The sequence below is a fragment of the Tamandua tetradactyla genome, chromosome 5, assembly GCF_023851605.1.
Source record: "Tamandua tetradactyla isolate mTamTet1 chromosome 5, mTamTet1.pri, whole genome shotgun sequence".
NCBI lineage: Eukaryota > Metazoa > Chordata > Mammalia > Pilosa > Myrmecophagidae > Tamandua > Tamandua tetradactyla.
In genome coordinates this window covers 26,269,907-26,294,448 of record NC_135331.1, presented here as the reverse complement: position 1 = coordinate 26,294,448, position 24,542 = coordinate 26,269,907, and the positions used below count along the sequence as shown (strand labels likewise).

Genomic DNA, 24,542 nt, shown 5'->3' with positions numbered 1-24,542 from the left:
CCTAGAGCAGTATCTCCTGGGGGCTGCTTTAGAGCATGTATGTCTACCCAGGGCCCTCTGGGTGGATAGGAAGAAGCTGTCCTAGTGATTCTGGTCCAGTAGGGCAAAGGGCCCTTTGCCCAGCTGTTCAGCCCCCTACTGGGCCTCCCCTGGATCCATCCAGGTCCCCTGTAGCCTCCTGTACAGCATAGTGGGGCCTTTTCCCCTCATCAGCACCTGTGAGGTGAATAGTGAGGCATTGTATTGTTGGTTGGGATCCCCAACCACCACCACCACCACCAGATTGCATATGGGGCTTTTCAAGGATAGAGAATCTCCCTTCTACACAGCTATACATGTGATCTCATCCTTGATTGCTGGTTCATCCAAAGGGCCTCTGATCTGTGCCTGGCCTATTTTTAACCACCTTGGGTAATGGGTAAACATGTATTTTGAAAATATCCCCACCCAGCTCATTTTTTGAAGGACATTGCATCTGGAGCTTGCCTTGGTGCCAGGTCCTATTCTGAGTCGGTCCCCAGCAGCAGCACCACCACTGCTGAAGTTAGACTAGATGGTTGTGCTGGAGAGGAGGTAAGGTGACCCAAATAGGGCTTCCCCAGGGTAGCTACCTGAGAGTAGCATGGCAGGTCCAGCTGCTGGGGACTGACGTGTACTGACCAAACGCATGGGTGACCGATGGACAAACCAGAAGTCAGGTCATTCAGGGCTCTGGATGGCTTGTGACAGAAATTCCATGCCACAGCAAAGGGTATTGGCTCACGGAAGTCTCCAGGATGCAGTCTTTCTTCATCTGGTGACTGCGTTTCTTATATCAGTATCTTTCTCCGGCAGACCTTCTCCATGAGGTGGGAAATGGCTCGTGACAATTCTGGGCCTCTGCAGGCCCCTTGGCCCCCGTGTCCATGTTTCAGAAATCACTGAGGGCTTCTAGCAACTGAAGTCCTGCCTGAGTCCCATGCCCAGGCCCTGGACCCAGCTGTGAACAGGGAAATGTAGGGAAACTGTGAGCATACTGGTCAGGGACAGGCAAGGCACCCAGACCAGGAGAGTCCCACAAGAGTGGGGAGAGCAGTTCTCAGTTGCATAGCATGGCCTGCTGCCACATGAGGTTTCCGAGAGCAGATGGTAGTCTTTTCTCCCAGGGCTGCCACCAGTCACCGCTTTTGCTCCTGAACATGATCACCAAACATTTATGCGACTCAGCCAAGGATGCGGAAGGGTCTGACTGCAGACCCTAAGGCTCCCTCAGCACCCCTCTGGGGACCCTGGTCTTGTGCTCACTGGTTTGTGCTGGGAGCACAGTCTGGGAGCTTCTGAGGGGCAGAGTGGGGTGGGGGTCCCCTCTGGTCCTGGCTTCCTGCACAAGCCGGGTGGTGGAGTGCCAGAAATTGTTGAAGGGATGGCTGAAGGAGGGAGAAGCAAAGAGAAAGGTTGCGGGTGCCAGGTGGTGTGGTTTGCCCAGGCCACCACGTGACTGGGGTGTCCAGCAGCTAACCAGGAATGATGTGTGTCCTTTTTCAGTCTCTCTCTACAGCCCTTCGTCTACCCAGTGTGCACCCCTGAAGGCATCGTCTTTGACTTGCTGTGAGTTTTCCCTAGCATTTTGAAGTTGTTGACACACCCATTAAGAAAGGGGATGTCTGGCCAACTCAAGGCTTCAGGCTCCAGGCCTGAACAACCCTGGGGTGACCAAACCTCTGACCCCAGAAGCCCCTGAGTTGCGGGTGGGTCTCTTGGGGCCCAGGAGGGCCTGCCTGAGCCTTAGAAACCTCGCAGAAGTGCTGCTGTTATCCTAGGCAGCAGCTTCAGCTGGCAGATGCTGCTGGGTCTCCCCAGAATGGGTCCTGTGGGTCCCCGTGGGCTCTCATTGGTGCACCTGTACGTTTTTCGAAATATTTTTGTGGAATATCGTTGGCTCTTCAAAAGCAGAGCATAATTAAGGTGTGTGCTCTTCTAGCACTGTTTCGGAGCATTAAGTCCCCATTTAAGGTTCCCGCAGAAGCCGACCTCTGATTTTATTATGTTTCAAGCTCACTTTAGAAAAGTTGGAAGACACTGCAGAGCGAAAAGGGAAACTTTACCCTTGTTCCACTATCGAAGATGACATCACTTTTAATATTTGCACTCTCTCTTTCTATGAGTTTACTATGCTAATATGGTTAGGATAAAACTTGAAGATGGGTCTAGATCCATTTTTCAGTCAATTATGAAAGTTTTTTTTACTTGCATTATTGCAGTTTCTCTGAAAGCGTAATTTTTAATACTGGCCCAGTATTTCATCTTATGGACATATCAGCATTTATTTGTCCATTTTCCTATCAGTTATAGTTTTTTTTATTACACATACATAACCAAAATAAAAACTCTGACATATTTTGAAACCCATTTATCCAGAGATTGTCCCTGATTCTCTCTGACAAGGCAAGAAGCTCTTCCACTTGGCTTCTGATACCAAGTGATCAGGTGGAGCTGAATGCTTTCCAAGCCTTTTCCCTGAAACCAGCCCTCTGGGACCATGGGGATATTGCCAAGCTGAACCTAATGCTGTTGGAATTCTTTCTGTCCTCTCCTGCCTTCAGGAGCATCGTGCCTTGGCTTAAGAAGTACGGGACCAACCCCAGCAATGGAGAGGTAGGTGGCCGTGCAGGGTTTTAAGTGATGCTGGTAAAAACTGTCCTCCTGCCTTGGTTTGTTCCAGATATTTCCAGGTGCCCTCATGGAGGTGGTGGACCATTTGCAGGGCTACAGCAGGAAGGGCTCTCCCTTTTCTCTCCACCCCACACACCCACTCCTGTCCAGAAACATTCCTGCCTGTGCCTGTGTGTCCAGGTATGCACACTGTCTTTGCCTGGACCCAGGACGAGGTCATACTGTGTGAGTTCATACTGCTCCTTGCTTTACCTGTCTGGTGGAGGGACTGGGAGATGTGTACTCGCTGGTGCAGGAAGCTCCACCTTACTCCTTGCTGGCTGCCTGGAATTCCTGTACGAGATACTGTGATGATCTCGGTCATGTGTAGTTACCGGCAGTGGCGTGGGAAATATCCCTGTCATGCCTCCCGGGGCACACGTGTGAGGATCTGGCTGGAACTGCTGGGTCAAGGGGTGGGTGAATTTTAGTTTTTGTAGTTTTTGGCAAATTGCTCTCCAAAGATGTAACATTTTGCATTCTGTCAGCAGCAGGAGAAAGAAAATGCCTGATTTCCTATATGCTCAATAATACTGGACATCATGTTTTAATTTATTTTTTAGAAGAGATAGAAAAGCAATATTATTACTGAATAAGCATTAAACCAGAATGTCATGTCACAGGTAATCTGCTAAAGAGTTAGCAAAGAAGGAAAGAAATCTCATCCTTTAATATAGCCAGATACAGCTCATTTCATGCATATTCTAAGAATAAACAATGACTAGTCTTCAAACAAAAGCATCATTTGTCAAACATAGTTGATCATTACTTCACCAGCTAAGTGGAGTGGTCTTTGTGCTTGCTAATTGCCTCCCCCTGTCCTAATGAAAAATAAAACCTCTTGTATTCCTAAGACAGGTAGATGGTTATAACGTGGAGCTGACTTGCAAACTGAAGTCCCAGGAAGTAGGAAGATAAGGACGATAAAACTTTCTTGATGTTTACATTTCAGAAAGACAGCTCCCAGATTCCTAAGAAAGACATTCCTAAATATCTAATTTAGCTTTTTTTTTCTTTTTTAACATTTTAAATTGTGAAATACACAAAAAAAGCAATAAATTTCAAAGTCTATTGTAACAGTAGTTATAGAACAGATTTCAGAGTTTGGGTTATAGTTCTACAGTTTTAGGTTTTGCCCTCTAGCTGCTCCAAGACATTGGAGACTAAAAGAAATATTACCATAATGCTTCAGCAGTCATACTCAGCTGTTAAAACCTATCTTCTCTGATAATGCCTCCTTCTCCTTTGATCCTTTTCCCAAACTTCAGTGGTATTTGAGTGCTGCTGTCGGAAAGGGATGTCAACAGTGTGGGATAAGGGGGATAAAGCTAGTTCATGTTCTCGGAGGGGTGGCCCCTCTGGGTTTCAGGACTTATCTGGCCTAGGAACCACCTGGAGGTTGTAGATTTCTGGAAGACAATCTTAGGACATGAACACAGCTTAACAATTTCAGGTACTTCCCTCTAGCCACTCCAATATACCATAAACTGAAAAGGGACTATCTGTATAATGCAAAAGAAAAACCTCCAGTTTAGCCTCTCAACTCTGCTTGAAATCTCTCAGCCACTGACACTTTGTTTCATTTCTCTCTTCCCCATTTTGGTCAAGAAGGTTTCCTCAGTCCCTTAATGTCGGGTCCTGGCTCATCCCGGGATTTTAGTCCCATGTTGCCAGGGAGATTTACACCCCTGGGAGTCTTGTCCCACATAGTGGGGAGGGCAGTGAGCTCACCTGCTGAGTTGGTTTAGAGAGAGAGGCCACATCTGAACAACAAAAGAGGTTCTCTGGGGGTGACTCTTAGGCCTAATTTTAAGTAGGCTTAGCCTGCCCTTTGCCGGAATAGGTTTCATAGGAGCAAACCCCAAGACTGAGGTCTTGGCCTATTGATTTGGTTGTCCCACTGCTTGTGAGAGTATCAGAAATTCACCAAATGGGAAAGTTGAATATTTCCCTCTTTCTCCCCATTCTCCCAAGGGGATTTTACAAGTACTTCTTTATTCACTGCCCAAATGATTTGGGATTTATCAGGGCATTACAGTGACTTGGACAAACCAACAAAATCTCACACCCTATTCAAGATTCCATGTACTTACTGCGTTCAACTAAACTGACCATACAAGTTTAATTAGGAAATGCACTTCCCAAAATACAAATTTCGCACCCAATAAACATCTCTTCCTTTAGTCCCATGCAGAAGTTGAAGTTTTAAAATATCTTAGACCTGTATCCAGTTTCACCTTATTCCTGACCTGATCGGCTTAATTCTTATTTCTAATTGAAGCTTGATCTCTTTTTCGGTTACTTTAACAGTTGTTGTATGTAGCAGTGTTGACTTTCATAGCTGCAGAACTTCAGCTCTGAGTCTTAGGTGTCATACAGATATCCAGAGTTCCAGGGAGATCCCAGATTATATGTATAGAGCACAGCATCTTAGAATTTAGAAGTAACATTTACAGTTTGGAGTAATTGTAACTGCTATAGGAGCTTACAGCTGGGCCCCAGTTTTCTTATCAGCATTTTCTAAAAGAGACCATACAATATTTGTTCCTTTGTTTCTGGCTCATTTTGCAACACATGTTGTTTTTTCCTTCACATGGACAGATCCAGGAATCAGACCCGGGCCTCTGGCATGGCAGGCGAGAACTCTGCCTCTAAGACACCCTTGCCCGCCCTGCACCACGTTTATTTTTAGCTTCTTTTGTTTTGAAATATCAAACTTATAGGACAGTTGCAAAAATAATACAAACCCCATACTGAGAACTTTGGCATATCCCTACCCCTCCAGAGACCCAGATCTACCAATATTAATATTTTATCACATTTGCTCTATCATTCCATCCATCCACCTGTCTATCCCTTCCTCCATCCATCCCTTTATCCGTCTGTCTTCCTAAACACTTGAGAGTAAGCTTTATGTATCATGCCCCTTGAACCGTTGTTACATCCATGTGCATTTTCTGAGTGTCTTTTGTTTTGTGTTGCTAATCTTGTGGATGGAATTTTTCATTTGTATTTTCCTCATGAGTTAAGGTTAAGCCACTTTGTGTAGACTATGTGTACAGGTCCACTGTCCTGAATTCTGTACCACTCAGGAAGAATATTCCCAGATCAGATTCTTCAAGCATATGTATTTTTTTTTTTTTAAAACATGGGCAGGGACCGGGAATCGTACCCGGGTCCTCAGGCATGGCAGGCAAGCATTCTTACCTGTTGAGCCACCATAGCCCGCCCTAGCATATGTATTTTTTACATAGCACCAAATGCACTTCCTGTAATAACCTTGTGATTTCCCCATATTTTAATCATCCCCTCCTCACTTGGTCCCTTTGCTTCTCGGAGATCTCTCTCCGTTTCTTATGCTGCAGCTCTGGTCCATTTCTTCGTTTGTTCGGTTGCATCTGCTCAGTCATGAGGGCAATGTTGGCCCTGCTGGGTGCTGGGCCTGCAGTCATGGACAGCAGCTACAGTGGAAGAGCTGTCCCTGAGGGGCTTCCAGAGGGGATGGTGGGAGGAGAGAGATGGCGGATGGGGAGCAGGATGTCTCCCTGGATCAGCACCATTTAAGCTGATACCTGGGGGTGAGAAGCCAACTGAGAGTCATTTACCAGCCAGGAAGAAAGAAAGTGTGGGGGCCAGGGAGAGGTGCTGGGGCAGAGTTTGTGGTGCCTGGGAGTCTGGGTCAGGCCATGGAATAGGAGCAGAGTATAGCCAGGGAAGAAGGCAGCCAATGGTGAGAGCCTGCACTGGTGACCTCGAGGGCCCTGGGAAGAGCATGTGTGGGGCTTGGGTGGGGCAGAAGCTGGGAGCATGGAAAGTTAGAGCATGTCAAGCCCTGGTATGTGTTCAAGGCTCCTTCAGGTGGAGAGGGGATCACAGAGGGCAGGGGTGGGAGCTAGGGTCTTGTCTCGGGGAGAGGGCTGGGGAACGTGGACCAGGGGGTGGCAGAGGAAATGGGGCAGGACTTCTGAAGCCGAGGTGACTGCTGGAGGCCTCAGCTGTAACCCTCTGCCACAGAAGGCGGTACCATTCCAATGACTGTGAGATGATGTCTCATTGTAGGTTTTTTTTTGTTTTTAATTTTTTATTAGAGAAGTTGTAGGCTTACAGAAAAATCATGCATAAAATGTAGAATTCCCCCCGTTATTAACACTTTGCATTAGTGTAGTGCCTTTGTTACAGTTGAAAGAATATTATTATAACTGTAGTCCATAGTGTACATTAGGGTTAACTGTATTGTACAGTCCCTTGGGTTTTTCTAAAATTTTTTATGCTAGTAACATGTATTGAAACTAAAATTTCCTCCTCTTAGCCATATTGAAATATTTGATTCAGTGCTGTTAATTACATCCACAGTGCTGTGCTGTCAGTATTACCAAAGCTCTCCCTTCACCCCAGGCAGAAGCTCTACCAATAAAGCATTAACTTGCAATTCCCTGCCCCTACCATGGCCTGTGATATCCTGTACTTTACTTCTGACTCTATGGGTTTGCATATTCTAATTATTTCACATCAGTAAGATCATACAGTATTTGTCTTTTTATGTCCGGCTTATTTCACTTGAATTGCTGTCTTCAAGGTTCATTCATATTGTCACATGTATCAGAACTTCATTCCTGTTCTCGGGTAGATATTCCGTCGTATGGAGAGACCACATTTTGTTCATCCATTCGTCTGTTGATGAACATTTGACTTACTTCAGCCTTTGGGCAGTGGTGAATAATGCCACTGTGAACACTGGTGTGCAAATATCTCAAGTCCCTGCTTTCAGTCCTTTTGGGTATATACTTAGAAGTGGGATTGCTGGGTCATATGGCAATTCTGTTAACTTGAGGAATTGATGAAATGTCTCCCACAGCAGCGGTACCATTTCCATTCCTAGCCACAGTGAAGGAGGGTTTCTATTCCTCCACACCCTTGCCAACACTTGTTACGTTCAGGTTCTCTAATAGTAAGCCATCCTTGTGGGTGTCTCGTGGTAGTTCGTGGTGGTTCTGATTTGCATTTCCCTGATGGCTCATGATGTTGAGCTTGAAGACAGTGATGGGGTTTGGCCTGCTCAGCTCTGTGCTCAGACAGTCCCCAGTGGAGACTGATGTGACGGTGGTCATCGTCAGCAAGGCTTCTGGTGGCCCAGGCGCAGGGACATATGCGGGGGACGAGCCCAGGCTGGTAAGTGGACATTACCATGGAGACCAGGTGGCTCGTGGGAACATGACATGTCAGTAGTTTGGTCTTTCTTTAGGCTGTGGTCTTGTTATCTATTTTGTTTTATTGTAGTAAATTGTCAGCGTATTTATAAGGAATTCTAGAGGTCCATTCACAGCTTCAGTTCCTCTGTATAAGACCTGAACTTTCTCTGCTGTGAACCCTGCCAGCCTTCTTTGGGTTTCAGGAATACACCTCGGAGGAGAGGGCGGGGAGTGCTTGTATTGTACCCAGTTTCCTTGCCCTTACTGTTGAACTTGCTTACATTTACCTCTTTCCTTTGGCTTGAGTCAAGAGCACCTCTGTGTGCTAAGGAAGTGGAGAGTCAGAACTCCAGATGGTTCCAGGGGTCCCCCAGTTGGCACTGTGGGGGAGTTCTAGCAGTTCATCAGGCAGAGCAAGAGGGGAAGCAGGCCTAGGAAAGGGGTGAGTCCCTGTGATGGCAAGGCACCCCACCCTGGACCTGTCCCTTGTGCACTTGGGGAGGTAGGATGCTGTGGGTTGTCCTCAGATGAGGCGGGTGGTTCATCAGCATTCTCCATCACCGCTCTTAGAGGAAAATGGAGAAGACGCAGGAAGCTAGTATGTGCAGATGGCTTGCAGCTACGTCGTTCACCTGCTCTTGGGCCATGGTGATTTGTAGTAACGTGAGTCTTTTTCTGAGTGACAGTTTTTATGGGAGCTGTGCTGTACTGTGGAGACCACCTATGCAGTCTGAGTCACCTGGCAGGGGCTCCCATGCGGTGTGGCAGGCTGCAGGGATGGGCCCTGCTCTCACTTTGACTTCCCTGTGGTCTCCATGGTCTTGTGGCCCTGCCTCAGGAGGGGGCACCATGGCCCCGTGGGCAGCCAGAGCTCATCCGGCCATGATGTCTGTTTGCAGGGGCCAGCCCAGCCATGCTGGTGCTGTGCCGCTGGCACCTGGGGGACCACAGGGGCTGTCTGCGGATGGGCTGCTGGGAGGGTGGTGCTGCCACAGTGTTGGGGACAGGCTTTGGGTCTGTGGCAGCTGCTGCTGTTCAGTTATTAAAACTGGCTAAGTAGAAAGAGGCAAATCTGGGGTGCTCTGGGCGAACCATCCTGTTGGAGGATGATTAAGTTTGGGCTGTGGGGCTCTAGGGATGCTAATGAACCTGCCCCTGAGAGGTTCTTGGTGTTGGGGGCGGGGTGGCACTGGAGGGGTAGACAGCATTCCAGCCTGATGGAAGGGGGCTGTGGCATTTCTGAAAGCCTGCTCTGTTAACTTGCTTTCAGACACAGGTTCTGTCCCCCAGAATGAGCCTTTGCCTGGTTCTTCCTGGAAATGTGGTACTTTGATGAAATAACGATTCAGAGAGAGATTGTGGTGGATTTAATTCTGCCAGCCCTTGTTCACAGTCTTGTAATACAGGTAATTGTTGGTGATGTGTGTATAAATTCCATTCAGTGTGAGCTGTTTATCAGGAGCCATCGTGACTGCTTGTACTGTTAATTGTACATAGGATCAAGGTGGCTTTGAATCATCCTTTGGGCTGTCTTCTGAAGTTTCCTTTTCCTTTTCTGATTGAGTTGTTAGCTGTTAAATTGAGGTCATTTGGTATTAACACGGCCCATTTTATACCTTGAAGACCCGATTCCATGGGCGCTGGATGACAGCATTTGCAGGGGTGATGGTTCCCATGGGGGACAGCAGGGGCTGATGTGGAGGGCCATGGTGTCTGAAATGTGGGATGTCAGGAGTGAGGTTGGGGCTGCACTGGGGCCACACGTGCCTCCCGCCCCTCCTGCCTCCAGCTGGGCAGTGCAGTGACCCTGATCATGATGTTTGTGCTGGGAAATCTGAATGTGCACTTGTGTGGCAGCTATGGCAGTGGCACCCCACACCTCTGGAACATTCCGCCTACAGGCACACTGTTCTTGCCGAGGCAAGGCTGGTAGAAGTTGCCACTGGTGCCACATGAGGCTGTGTACACTTTCCACCCCTTCCATCCGTTTGGAGTTGAGTTTTGTGTGTGGTGTGAAGTATTCTTCTACCACAGATACTGCATTGCTCCCCTGAGTAGATGTGGTACCCTTGTCAGAAGTCAGTTGACCATTTGACTGTGTGATTGTGAAAACTTTGTTCTCATGCTCATTTTATCTATGGTATGGACAGATGAGAAAAAAATATGGATTAAAAATGAATAAATAATGGGGGTAACAAATGTTAAAATAAATTGGGTAGAGGAAAATACTAGTGGTCAGTGAGAGGGAGGGGTAAGGGGTTTGGTATGTATGAGTGTTTTCTTTTTATTTCTTTTTCTGGAATAATATAAATGTTCTGAGAAATGATCATGGTGATGAATATACAGTTATGTAATGATATTGTGAGCTAGTGATTGCACCTCAAGTATGGAATGTTCATATGTTAAGAATGTTCGTGTTTGTGTGTTGGTTTTATTAATAAAAAAATTTTTTAAAAGTCACTTGGCCATAGATGTAACCACTTATTCCTGCACTCTTAGTTCTGTTCAGGTGGAGTAAATGGCCTTGTGCTGGTACCATGCTGTGTAGTTACTGTAGCTGTTTATAATCTTATAAAATTGGCAAGTGTGAGTCATCTGGCTTTGTCCATTTTCAACGTGGTTTTGGCTATTCAAGGCTCTTTATCTTCCCATATGAATTTAATGACTGGCTTTTCCAGTTCTGCAAAGGAGGCTGTTGGAATTTTGATTGGGATTACATTGAATCTGTAGATCACTTTGGGTTGAATTATCTTAATTGTCTTCCAGTCCATGAACATGGAATGTTCTTCCATTTATTTAGGACTCATTTATTTTGTTTCACTAATGTTTTCCATGTTTAAGTCCTTTGCATCTTAGCTAGTATTTATATTGTTAGTAAGTGGAATTTCTATTTTTTATGAACTTAAATAATCACATTTAATACATTTCTCGTGCGTTGTACATTAGTAGATAGAAATCGATTAAATTATAATTTTCACTCTTTTTTTTTTTCTTTTGAAGTAGTTAATAGCTTCTCACTTGCTGCAATATTTCTTATGTTAAACATAATATCGACCATTCTTTATGCATCAATGTCTGGCTCAAATTTAAAAATTTGTATTAATTTCTCTCATCTCTCTGTATTTCCCACTTAATATTCTTTTTTTAAAAAATATTTTTATTGAGACATCTTCACACACATACAGTCCATAGTATACAGACTGGCTCACAGTATCATCACATCGTTGTGTATTTGTCACCATGTTCATATTTAGAACATTTGCATCGCTCCAGACAAAGGAAAAACTCATACATCCTTTATCTCATACCCTTCCCTCTCATTTACCACCAGTATTTCAGTCTCCCCAATTTTTTTTTATCCATTATCCCCCATTATTTATTTAATTTTCCTTTTTTTTAAAATTTATCTGTCCAAACCCCGGATAAAAGGAGCATCAGACACAAGGTTTTCCATCGTCACATTTAAAAGGTATAGCATTATACAATGGTCTTTAAGAATCAGGGCTACTGGAACACAGCTGTACAGCTTCAGGTACTTCCCTCCAGCCACTCCAATATGCCATAAACTAAAAAGGGATATTTATATAATGCATAAGAATGAATAAGAATGCCAGGATACACTTTCAACTCTGAAATCACTCAGCCACTGAAACTTTATTTTGTCTCATTTCTCTCTTCTCCCTTTTGGTCAAGAAGGCTTTCTCAATCCTATGATGCCAGGTCCCAGCTCATGCCAGGATTTCTGTTGCATGTTGCCAGGCAGATTTACACACCTGGAATCCATGTCCCATGTAGGGGGGAGGGCAGTGAATTCAACTGCCGAGTTGGCTTAGAGAGAGAAGCCACGTCTGAGCAACAGAAGAGGTTCTCTGGGGGTGACTCTTAGGCATAATCATAAATAAGCTTAGCTTCTTCTTTGCAGGAATAAGTTTCATAGGGTTGAACCCCAAGATTGAGGGCTCAGCCTATTGAATTACTTGTCCCCACTGCTTGTGAGAATATCAGGAATTCCCCCAATGGGGAGGTTTAATATTTTCCCCTTTCTCCCCAGTCCCCAAAGGGGACGTTGCAAATACTTTTTTATTCTGTGCCCAAATTACTCCGAGATATATTAGGGTATCATGCTTACCTGTATGAAGATGCAAGATGCAAGATCTCATTCTCTATTCAAGATTTCATGTAATTATAGTGTTCAAATAAACTGATATACAAGTTAAATTAGATAATGTGCTATCCAAAATTTAAGTTTTGCACCAATTATACCTCTCTCCCTTTGGTCTCACACAGAAATTGAAGTTTTAAAAGATGGACCATATCATCCTTTACCTAGTATTCTGATTTACCTTAGTCCTATCCGGATTAGCTTCATTCATATTTCTGGTTGAAATCTAGTCACTTTTTCAAGTTTTTAAACAGTTGTTGTATGGAGAAATGCTGACTTTCATAGCTTCAGAGCTCTAACTCTGACTCTCACGTGTCACATAAGTACCTGAAGTTTCTGGGAATGACCAGATAATACACAAATAGCTCAGTATCTCAGAATTTAGAAATAACAGTTTCAGCTACAGAATATATGTGAGTGCTCTAAGAGCTTACCATCTGGAACACTTTCAGTAGGCCCCAACCTGATAACCCATACTTGTGACTTCAGTTCTCTGAGTTTGTATTTTAGTTAGTCCATATGAGTGAGGCATGCTAAATAGTTGTCCTTTTGTTTCTGACATTTCATTCAACGTACTGTCTTCAGGGTTCATTCGTGTAGATGCATGCCTCACAGTGTAAATGGAATTTCTTGACTTCCTCTACAGATCACTGCTAGTGTGTAGAAATATCACTCATTTTCATATGTGGATTTGGTACTCTGTCACTTTGCTGATTTTGTAGCTTTGTTGAGGATTTTTCAGCTTATTTTCAAAGTTAAAGAGAGATTTACTTCTTCCTTTTCAATTGAGGTGCCTTATTTCCTTTTTTTTTTTTTTTTTTTTTTTTTTTGCCTAATTGCTCTGGCTAGAACTTTCAGCACAGTGTTGAGGAACATGGTGACAGCAGACACCATGGTCTGGTTCCTTATCTTCAGGGAAACACCTTCAGTCTCTCAGCATTGAGTATGATGTTAGTGGTGGGTTTTTTGTATACGTCCTTTATCATGTTAAGGATCTTCCCTTCTAAGTTTTCTTGAGTACTTTTATCAAGAGATGGTGGTTGATTTTATCAAAATCTTTTCGTCACTTAATCGAAGTGGTCACGTGGTGGTTTTTCCTCTTTGTTTTATTAATATGATGTTACATTAATTGACGGTCTCATGTTGAGCCATCCTTGCATTCCTGGAGCGAATCCTACTTGGTCTTGATGTCTCATCTTTTGAATGCGCTGTGATTTGGTTTGCTAGCATTTGTTGAGAATTTTGCATCTGTATTTATAAGGGTTTTGGTTTGTAAGTTTCTTTTCTTTGATATTTTTATCTGGCTTTGCTACTCTGGTCATGGTGGCCTTATGGAATGAATTTGGAAGTGTTCCTTCCTCTTGATTTTTTGGAATAGTTTGAGCAAGATTAGTGCTAATTTTTCTTAGCACTTAGAACATTTGGTAGAATTCAGCAATGAAGCCATGTTATGGGCTTCTCTTTTTCAGAAGGATTTTAGCTGCTGATCCATTCTTTTTGCTAGTTATTGGTATGTTGAGATCTTCGATTTTTTCTTGAGTCGGTCAGTGTAGGTAATTTGTGTGTTTCTAAGAATTTGTCTTTTTATCTATGTTAGCATACACTGGCATACAGTTGTTCATAGTTATTAGAAAAAGTTATAATCCTTTTCATTTCTGATTTTAGGTGTATCCTCTTTTTTTTTCTTTGTCAGTCTAGCTAAAGGTTTGTTGATTTTAATGATATTTTCAAAGAACCAACTTTTGGTTTTGTTGATTCTCTCTTGTTTTGCTTTTGTTTCATTTTCTAATAACTTTTTAATTGTATAATATAGCGTATATACAAAGCAAAGAAATAAAAAAGCAATAGTTCCCAAAGAACCCCTCAGCAAGCAGTTACAGGACAGATCCCAGAGTTTGTCATGGGTTATCATGTGCTCTTCTCAGATTTTTCCTTCTAACTGCTCCAGAATATAGGAGGCTAGATGGCAGAAATATATTACCCCTGAACCACTTGTGTTTCTTCTTGAGTCAGTGTAGGTTGCGTTTATCTAGAAATTGTTTGTTTCATTTAAGTTATCTCGTTAGTTGGTAGTGTCCTATGATTTTTTTTCTTTTTCATTTCTCTAGGGTCTGTGGTAATGAACCCCCTCTCAGATCTGATGTGTTTATTTGCATCGTCTCTTTTTTTCTTTGTTAGTCTAGCTACTAGGGGTCCATCAGTTTTTATTAATTTTTCTCAACGAACTAACTTTTGGTTTTACAGATTCTTTCTATTGTTTTTTTTTCTCCCATTCATTTATTTCTGCTCTAATCTTTGTTATTTCTCTTCTTTTGCTTTGGGGTTAGTTTGCTATTCTTTCTCCAGTTCCTCCAGGAGAGCAGTCAGGTTTTTTTCTTTCTTCTTTTTTTAGTATAGACATTTAGGGCAATACATTTCTCTCTCAGCATTTGCTTTGTCACATCCCATAAGTTCTAACATGTCATATTCTCATTTTCTCTCCTCTCTAGATACTCACCAATTTCTTCAGGAATTTCTTCTTTGACCCACTGGTTATTTAAGAGTGCGTTATTTAATCTCCATGTATTTGTGAATGTTCTGGTTCTTTGATGGTTATGAATTTACAGCTTCATTCCGTTTTGATCAGAGAAAGTGTTTTGAATACTTTGTCTTTTTAAATTTATAAAGACCTGTTTTGTTCCCCGGCATATGATCTATCCTGGAGAACGTTCCATGAGCACTAGAGAGGAATGTATAACCTGGTGTTTTGGCGTGTAACGCTGTATATATGTCTAGTAGTTCTAATTTGTTTAACACAGTGTTTAGATTCTCTATTTCCTTATCGATCCTTCTGTCTGGTTGTTCTGTCTATAGAGGAGAGTCGTGTATTGAAGTCTCCCACTATTATTGTTGAAACCTCTATCACTCCCTTCAGTTTTGCCAGTGTTTACCTCATGTACTTTGGAGCCCTTTGATTGGGAGCATTAACATTTATGATTGTTATTGTCCCTCTCTCTCTTTTTTTTTTCTTTCATTTTTTAAACTTTTAATTATGAAAAGTTTCAAACTTTCGGATAGTCAGGTATAGTATTATGCACATCAGTGTACCCACCACCCATATGTAACAGTCAACAAATGGTGCTGCAATAATGGGGGAGAAAATAAATAAAATAAGGACATTTTCTCACGTAACTATGATACCATTATCACACCTGATAAAATTATTCCTACTTCCTTAATATTATCTTTCCAAATTTAGATTTCTCCAGTTGTTGCCAGACTGTCTTTTATGGTTGATTTGTTCACGAGGACCACATCCATTGGTTGTAAGCCCTTTTAGTCTAGAATTGTTCTTTGAATGCCTATTAAAAAAAGCTTTTTATTAGGGAAATTTTTAAATATACCCAAAATAAGTGAGTAATAAATAAATTCTCAGTATCAACCACCCAGCTACATTAATGATCAACTCACATCCCTTCTTGTTAAATTTGCATTCTCTCTCATTCTCCCCTGCATCCCCTTCCCCAGCTCTGAATTATTTTGAAGCAAATCCTAGATATCATAATGGTTATCTGTAAATACTTTAGTATGCCTCTCCAAAAGACAAGAACATTAAGAATATATATCCACAGTATTTAACAAGAGTTAACAGTGGTTCTGGAGTATAATCCAATATATAATCATATTTCCCCATTAAAAAAATATTTGGTTCTGATCAAGAGGCAAATAAGGCCCCAACATTGCATTTAGTTATGTTTCTTAGAACTGTTAATCTGTAGGATATACTTTCTTTCCTTTTCCTTATATCATGATGCTGAAGAAAACAGGCTTGTCCTGGAAAGTTTTCTGTGTTGTGTATTTTGCAGATTTTATCTCTGTACATATTCTCTGCCCCTTTTATTTCCTATAAACTAGCAGTTAGACCTAAAGGCTTGATCTTATTCAGGTTCTTTTTTTTTTTTTTTTTTTTTTTGGGTGAGATACTTCCTAGATGACTTGTGTGTATTTCTATCAGCAAATGCATGTCTAGTGGTGTTTCTTTTTATGCTAGCAGCTGTGGAATATTATTGCCTAGAACGATTATTTATATTAGAGGTTACCCCTCCTCCTATTTTTTGTTTGTTTGTTTGTTTGTTTTAATTTTGTCCTCCATGACACTGACGTACTAATAAGACCAGGCCAGATACTTTGGAGACATAATGTTTCATTATGTCATTTAACATGTTCCTTTGTTCCCTGAAACTTCCTGTAAACTGTATGTTAGAGCGTATATCTTGGTTAGATTCAGGCTAATATTTTTGGCAAGATTACTTCATAGGTGATATCATGTAGTTCATATTGCATCATTTTAGGAGGCACATTTTGTCTTCCTGGCCTTTTTTTTTGAGAGTTTTTAAGAAATTTTTATTAGTAAAACCAATCAACATACAATTTGAATATTCTTTTTTCATCACATGGTTGTGTATTCATCATCATGATCATTTCTTAGAACATTTATATCAATTCAGAAAAAGAAATAAAAAGAAAACAAAAAAATTCATACATACCGTACTCCTTACTCTTCCCTTTCATTGATCACTAGCATTTCTATCTACTGAATTTATTTTAACATTTGTTCCCCCTATTATTATTATTATTTTTTTTTTTCTTGCATGAGAAGCCGGCACCAGGACTTGAACTCAGGTCTCCGGCATGGCAGGTGAGAACTCTGCCACTGCGCCACCATTGCCCACCCCCTGTTATTTTTACAAATTTCTATCTCTTTGTTGAGTTTCTCATTTTGACCACCTAACATTTTCCTGATATCCTTTAATTCTCTCTGTGTATTTTCCTTTAGCTCGTTAAGCATATTCAAGATAACTTTATTAAAAGTCTTTGTCTGGTAAATCCAAAGTCCTGATGTTTCCTGAATTTTTTTTCTTGTTCCTTTGGATGAGGCATGCAACCTCCCTCCTCCCTGGTCCCTGGTCTCCCCAAGGCTCACCCCTCTGCTGAGACTTTTTCCTTTTTTTTTTATTTTTTGCATGGGCAGCCTCTGGGAATCGAACCCGGGTCTCTGGCATTGCAGGCAAGAATTTTGCCACTAAGCCACCATTGCACCACCCCCTTTTATTATAAAATAATATTTCCTGTCATAGAAGGTGAACCGCAATGTGTTATGAAAACTTTGACAAGTAGGAATTCTGCCTCCTTATCCCTGTACACAGCCACTCCTAACGTTTTGGTATACTTGTTCCTTTTTTTCCCCCCTCTTTTTTTTTTTTTTTTTAACTTTTTTTATTGTATAATATAGCATACATACAAAGCAAAGAAAGAAAAAGCAGTAGTTTTCAGAGCACTCTTCACCAAGTAGTTACAGGAAAGATCCCAAGAGTTTGTTATGGGCTACCATGCCATTCTCTCAGATTTTTCCTTCTAGCTGCTCCAGAACATTGGAGACTAGAAGGAATATCTGTTATTTTATCATCGTTTTTTTTTTTCTTTTTTTTTGCGAAAAATAACATATATACCAAAAAGCAATAAATTTCAAAGCACAGTGTGACAGTTAGTTCTGGAACAGATTTTAGAATTGGATATGGGTTACAGTTCCACAGTTTTAGATTTTTACTTGTAGCTGCTCTGAGATACTGGAGACTTCAAAGAAATAACAATTTAGTGATTCAGCAGTCATACTCATTTGTTAAACCCTACCTTCTCTGTATAACTCTACCATCACCTTTGATCTTTCTCCCACTCTTTAAGGGTATTTGGGCTATGGCCATTCTAAATTTTTCATGTTGGAAGTGGCTGTCACTAATATGTTCCCCCTCCTTTTACAGGTTACATTTGCCCTAAATATTCATACAACAGAATAATAAGGTGAAACTATGTACCCACAACCCAGCTGTTCTAGTTTGCTAGCTGCTGGAATGCAATATACCAGAAACGAAACGGCTTTTAACAAGGGGAATTTAATGAGTTGCTAGTTTACAGTTCTAAGGCCGAGAAAATGTCCCAATTACAACAAGTCTATAGAAGTGTCCAATCAAAGGCATTCAGGGAAAGATACATTGGTTCAAGAAGGCCAATGAAGTTCAGGATTTCTCTTTCAAGTGAGAAAGGCACATGGCAAACACAGTCAGGGCTTCTCTCTCAGCTGGAAGGGCACATGGCGAATACGTCATCATCTGCTAGCTTCTCTCCTGGCTTCTGGTTTCATGAAGCTCCCTGGGAGGCGTCTTCCTTCTTCATCTCCAAAGGTCACTGGCTGGTAGATCTCTGCTTCGTGGTGGTGTAGCATTCTCTGCTCTCTCTGAATCTCTCATTCTCTAAAATATTTACTGTTTTATAGGACTCCAATAAACCAATCAAGACCGACCCAAATGGAGACATGTCGTCCCTTAATCCAGTTTAACAACCACTCTTAACTAAATCACATCATCCAGGGAGATTATCTGATTACAGTTTCAAACATACAGTATTGAATAGAGATTATTCTACCTTTATGAAATGGGACTTATATTAAAACATGGCTTTTCTTAGGGGGCATACTTCCTTTCAAACCAGCACACCAGCTTAAGGAATATATTTGTCTTTTAATTTCACCAGTTACCCACCAGAATGTTTGAACATTACAGAAGTATAAAGCAAACTTGTGTCCTCCAGCCTCCTGCCCCAGCCCAGAGGTGACTCCCAGAGCAGTGGCGGTTGTTAGAGCATTTGCAGACCTGCCGCTGCGGGGAGGCTGGGGGTGTTATGTATCAGGACCACCACACCGTCCTGTTCCGCAGTTGCCCTTATCCTGGTCAGCCCCTGCAGCTTTTCCTCTTTCTGGATGAGAGCTGAGTAGGGTTAGATGTTAAGTGCCATTTCCCAAACTAACCCTACCCCCAAACTTATGGCCTCAGAAATTCTTTACATTTGTTATTTGATGATTATTAAGACTTTCGTTTCTTCCAGAAACTCGATGGGAAGTCCCTGATCAAGCTGAATTTTGCAAAGAACAATGAAGGTGAGTATCCCTTTAACAGCCCCTGCCAGGGCTAGTCTGCCCTCACCATGCTCTTAATGGAATCATTCCTTTCTGATTGAGCCAGACACTTGCATCTAATTTCTCAAAAGTTGTAGCCTGAGGTCTTCGAGGTCCAGGGGTAGGTGGGGGTCAGCCTTGGGCCTTCCTCCCTCAGAGGTGGGTCGTGGGCCATTGCTGGGCTGGGTCTGGGGTCTGTTAACCACTGGGTGCAGGAGCTCCTCAGGCTTGGCTGCTGGTGGCAGTGGACCCAGACCAGGACAGGCAGACAGGCAATGGCTGCAGGTCATCTGATGGATTTGCTGGGTCGTTCCTGGGCTCAGTATCTCTTCTCGCCCACCTGCTGGTCATAAAGCCCCAACCCCAGTTGGGGTCCCCCATGTTTTATTGACCCTCCACACCCTGGTTGGCCAGACGCCTGAGCCAAAGGGACCAGCCACCTGGTCCCTGTCCTGAGCAAGGTCTTGCTCTGAGTTCTTCGCAGGGTTGGCAGGCAGCTGCTGGGGTGCGGGTGGTTGTCCGCATTCACAGATTAGTCTCTGGGCTGAGGCATGTCTCACTTGCTGTCTGACTCCAGTAACTCCAGAGGTGCTAGGTTTATGGTACATGAGGAGTGAGCCACATGGAAAAGAGAAAGAGGCCCAGTGCTTCATCAGTTGTGGAGGTGGGGGCCCCCCATCCCACCCCACCCTGCCATGGGGTCTGAGTCCCCGGGCCATTTCCTTCTCTGATCCGCTGCTTTGGGAAGCCACAGGGTGTGTGTCTCACTCAGAAGGTAGTTAACCCACTGCCTACCAGTTGCAGGTGGCAACTCAGGGGAGGCCTCTCCCCACAAGGAGCTGGCTTTCTGGGAGGGATGAATGGAAAGCAGATGACATAGGTTTCAGATGCCATGGTCACATGTCATGCAGGATGAGAGGAGAGGGTGGAGGTAGGACTTACCGACAGAGATGCTGGGGTGGAAATCCGAAGGGCAGAAAGGAGGGAGCCCGGCGGCCATCTGGAATAGGAGTACCTGGGCAGCAGGAGCAGCCAGTGCAAAGGCCCTGCGGTGGGCGCAGAGAGAAATAATACAGTGCTTATTGCACTCCCCCAGCTGTTAAACCAACACCATATAGCGAATTGGCTTAACAACGGGGATTTATTGGCTCATGGTTTCAGAGGCTAGAAGGTTTACGTCCTTCTGGGTCCAGTATCTTCTGGCTGGCCAGCAGTCTTTGGTGTTCCTTGGCTTTTCTGCCTTAGGCAGTGTGCATGTCAGAGTTCTTTCTCCTCCAGATTCCAGAGTTTGGCTCCTGGCTGCTCCCTGTGGCTTCTCTTCCCATGTCTAGTTTCCTTTGCTTAAAAGGACTTCAGCCATGTTGGGTTAAGGCCTGCCCTGGTCCAGTGTGGGCAGCTTAACTAATGACCCCTCCCGGGTCCTCCTTACAGATGGGTCCACACCCACAGGACTGGCATGGGGGCCTGAACCTGCCTTCTGAGGGGGACATGATTCAGCCCTAGCAGTGGCCCTCCCCCCACGTGTCTATCACCTACTTCAGTGACCACTGGCTTTTTATGTCTGGTCATGCTCCATGCTCACCTGAGGCCATTTTGAAGCAGATGCTAGATGTCACGTTGTTTCACGCTTAAATACTTGTGTATGCATCTCTAAAAGAGAAAAAAGATTAAAAAAAAACAAACAAAAAACCCTTCACAATACTCTTATTGCACTTACAAATAACAGGATTGCCATACCATCCTCAAGTACACAATCAGTGTTTAAACTTCCATCATCATCTCATTATTATTATTTTTTACAGTTTTCAAAGCAGAATTGAATTTAACCAAGTCCAAATGCACATGGTCGATCCGTCTCTGAGACTCTTATTCTAGGATTTCCTCCTCCTTATTTTGGGACTCATTTGAACTGAATCTGTGCTGCTGGGTGGAGAGCAGACTGGGCAGAGGCGAGACATGCAGCTAGGGGCGGTTGCAGTAGCCCAGGCCACAAAAGGAAAGTGATGAGAAATGGCAGTTCTGGTGTGTTCAGAAGGAAGAGCCCACAGGCTTGCTGTGGGCGTGAGAAGCAGACCAGACTTCTGAGGAAGGTGATACAGGGTTGGGTTTTGCAGGATATATACGAGTTCCCTAATGGTATAATGGGGAAGAGGCTAAGCTGTCCTCTGGTACCTGCTCTGAGTATGCAGACGTGGGACCTTCACCTGCTCTCTCTTCTTACATGGGGCCAAAGTTTCTTCTGCCCTGGCCCTGCAGCTGCCTTCCTTTGGGTGTTTGGAAACCCAAAGTGGTAGACCAGTGTCTCATGTGTGCCTGTTCTCTAGGTAAATACCATTGCCCAGTGCTGTTCACCGTGTTCACCAATAATACCCACATTGTGGCTATCAAAACAACTGGCAACGTCTATGCCTATGAGGTGGGTCCTCGGCTCTGGGGGGTGTGAGAGCCGTGGCCTCTGCTGGGCTCTGGGCATGTGAGAGCCTTGGGTTCTATGTGGACTTGAGGTGTGTGAGAGCCGTGGCCTCTTTGCGTGTGAGAGCTGTGGCCTGTGCCGTGGGCTCTGAGTGTGTGTGAGCTGTGGTCTCTGAGTATGTGAGAGCTGTGGCCTGTGCTGTGGGCTCTGGGCATGTGAGAGCCGTGGACTCTGGACATGTGTGACCTGTGGTCTCTGGGTGTGTGAGAGCCGTGGCCTCTGCCATGGGCTCTGGGTATGTGAGAGCTGTGGCCTGTGCCGTGAGCTCTGGGCGTGTGTGAGCTGTGGCCTCTGAGTATATGAGAGCTGTGGGTCTGGTCCATGGACCCCGGACATGTGAGAGCCGTGGCCTCTGCTGTGAGGTCTGGCACTGTGCTGTGAGGCCCATCAATTGTGCACTCTGGGTATGTGCTTTGAAGACCCCCAAGTGCCAGCCTGGGTGGGGTGCCGGGTTATCCAGGCATTGTGGGGTTATTAGCCACAGCTCTGCCAGGCAGGCGTGCTTTCAGACAGACAAGGAAAAGGAGCCTTCCTGTAGCCTCTGGATTCTGGCTTCTGCGCAGGGGCTCCTTGTACCCTATGGGGCCCTCTCAGTGCTGTCTTCAGCAGAGTCTTACAGCCCAGGCCTGGAGAGGAAGGCTGCGCTCTGAGGACCAGCCCCAGGGCTGAGGGGGGGTGCGTTGCCCACCCACCGAGCTGTGCAGTGGGTGTGGGGAGAGGAAAGGCGCTGCGCTTTCGCAGTCTGTCCTGCTTGGGGAGGCAAGTGCATGAACAGCAGAGGGGTGGGAAAGCCGTGCTTTGTGCTGTTTCAGTTCCCAGAACTGGACGTTTCTGGGTCCATGCTTGGCTTGGTCTGTCTGCTAGACTGCTCGAGGGCAGCCCCTGCAGTTTGCTAGTGTCCCGGGTGGCTCAGACAAGGTGGAAGCGAGTGCCGGGGCCCCGTGGAACCCATGTGCTGGTCTGCAGAGTGCCTGGTCCGAGCTCCTGGAGGTGGTTTGCCGAGCGGGCTCAGCCCAAGTCCTCCACCGGGACTAGGGAACTGCCAGGGTGGGAAAGGCCTGCGAGTGCTCAGATGGGCCTGCCTGCTTCTGGGGCCCAGCACCAGGGCTGAGGCAGACCCTGTAATGCCAGCTTACCCTGGCTGTAGGCAGTGGAGCAGCTAAACATCAAGGCCAAGAACTTCCGAGACCTGCTGACAGACGAGCCCTTCTCCCGGCAAGACATCATCACCCTCCAGGTGAGGCCCCCTTTCCCTGCAGCCGCTGTCACTGTGGGGTCCCTGCCAGGAATGTTTGCTGACTCTACCTGCTGCCACACTCAGGTGGTCTCCTCTCCCATCTCATAGCAGTTCCTGGGCCTTTGCGTGCCTGCTTCCTTGGTCTACCTTCCTCAGATGTCCTCTCCCCGCAGGGTTAGAACCTTTCGTTTCTGCCCCCAAAGCATTTCCTTGCAGAATGGCTGCTCTGCAGGCCTGGCCCTCTTACCTCCCGAGGGCGGGGGCTGGAGCGCTGCCTTCCTAGCGTCCCACACAGAGCAGGCCTAGAGGTGTTACACCCCGAGCAGGTTAACTGAAAGACCCTGGCAAGAAGTCAGAGGGATCCGGGCATGTGGCCTGGGGGGCAGCCGTGAGCCAGGCCCAGCGTGTGGCACACAGACGCTGTGGCACCATCTAGGCTTGCCCCATTCGTGTTGGCAGTCAGCTGGCTTCCTCACCGCTCCTTCAGTGTGGTGGCTCCCATCCTGAGCCTCCTCCCTCCCCATGCCCATGGTTCTCAGCCTGGCAACCTGGGAGGGGGGCCAGTGGGCGTCACTCAGGGGGCCTGGAGATGGCCCCAGGCCACCCACTTCCTCGGCTGCTTTCAGTTGTTCCTGACTGCGAGGGTGCTTGTGGGCTGTGCCCCCAGGAGGAGGGGACGCGGTCCAGCATGCGGGGGCCAGTCTGGGCCATTGTCCTTTCTCTGCTCCTCCTTGTCCTCATGACCTCCCGTCGCCCTGCCCAGGTGGAGCCCTCACCCCTACCCCCCCCCCCATAGTCCCTGCTCGGGCCCTGGGCCTCAGTGCAGCAGCCTTCGATCTCTCCTTGCACCATGGACCTGGCAGTGGCCCACCCCAGCCTCTGCCTGCTGCTACCGGCTATGTGGCTCAGGGTCGGGTGGGTGCCCAGACCTGAAGCACAGTTCACTTTGTGTTTCTGCTTTGCTGCAGGACCCCACCGACTTGGACAAATTCAATGTCTCCAACTTCTTCCACGTGAAGAATAACATAAAAATGACAGACCCAGGTGTGTATGTCCAGAAGCTGGGCGGGGAGGATGGGTTTGGGTGAAACAGGTCAGTGCTCCCGGACTCAGCCCTCCTTCCCAGGGGCTTGTGCAAGCAGTGGGAAGCCCGTGCTCCATGGACCAAGCACGGTGGGGGCTCCCCTGGCTGCACTGCACTGTGGGGGTCTGATGTGTAGCAGGTGCCAGCTGGGGTGGTTAAGGGCCTGGGGTGCACCCAGTCTGGAGGTTGCAAGCCTGGCAGCTCCTTTCCCAGAACCTCAGGCTACAGGAGGCCCCTCGAGGCTCCCCAGACCCCCCTTCACTTCTCAGGAATCATCCCTGTCTGTGAGGCTCTGTCCCTACAGCGGGGTCACTGGTAGGCCTGGTGGGCCTGGTGAGGGATGGGAGTACCTGTGCCTCTCAGCCTGGCTTGGCCACACACCGAGGGCCTTAGGGTCCGTGGCCCTCTCTGAGCCCTGTTGAAGCTGGGGCTGGCTGGGACAGCTGCCGCCATCCCGAAATGCTACCTCACTTTCTCCCTTTCCCTTGCTTCTCTGTGGCCTGTCTGCCCCACATTCCACCCACCCTGTGATGGTGGCGCTGGGTTTCTATCAGGTCCATGTTCTCTTTGGTGCCTCTTATCAGGCCACTGTCCCAGGGCCAGCTGGGTCCTTGGTTGCTTTCACCTCCAGCATGCCTGCCACCCTGATGGTGCCACCCAAGGGGGCTCCGGGGTCCTTATGCTTCCATGCTTCATGGTTGTTCTGTGGCCAAGCCGC

General features: G+C 45.6%; 1 protein-coding gene and 1 pseudogene across 4 annotated transcripts in view; one reads left to right on the top strand and one right to left on the bottom strand.

The window, feature by feature from the left end:
* PPIL2 (peptidylprolyl isomerase like 2) overlaps nucleotides 1-24,542 on the top strand; it is a 46,119-nt gene that overhangs the window by 3,135 nt on the left and 18,442 nt on the right. For 3 of the 4 annotated variants that reach the window (XM_077160261.1, XM_077160260.1, XM_077160259.1), the window contains exons 4-10: nucleotides 1,525-1,587; nucleotides 2,583-2,634; nucleotides 16,682-16,720; nucleotides 18,961-19,012; nucleotides 21,355-21,446; nucleotides 22,651-22,740; nucleotides 23,709-23,784. In XM_077160261.1, coding sequence (XP_077016376.1) covers nucleotides 1,525-1,587; nucleotides 2,583-2,634; nucleotides 16,682-16,720; nucleotides 18,961-19,012; nucleotides 21,355-21,446; nucleotides 22,651-22,740; nucleotides 23,709-23,784 — 464 coding nt within the window. The remainder of the gene's footprint in view (nucleotides 1-1,524; nucleotides 1,588-2,582; nucleotides 2,635-16,681; nucleotides 16,721-18,960; nucleotides 19,013-21,354; nucleotides 21,447-22,650; nucleotides 22,741-23,708; nucleotides 23,785-24,542) is intronic. The other variant, XM_077160263.1, reaches the window with a different exon arrangement.
* LOC143682139 (forkhead box protein K2-like) lies at nucleotides 7,590-11,664 on the bottom strand (annotated as a pseudogene).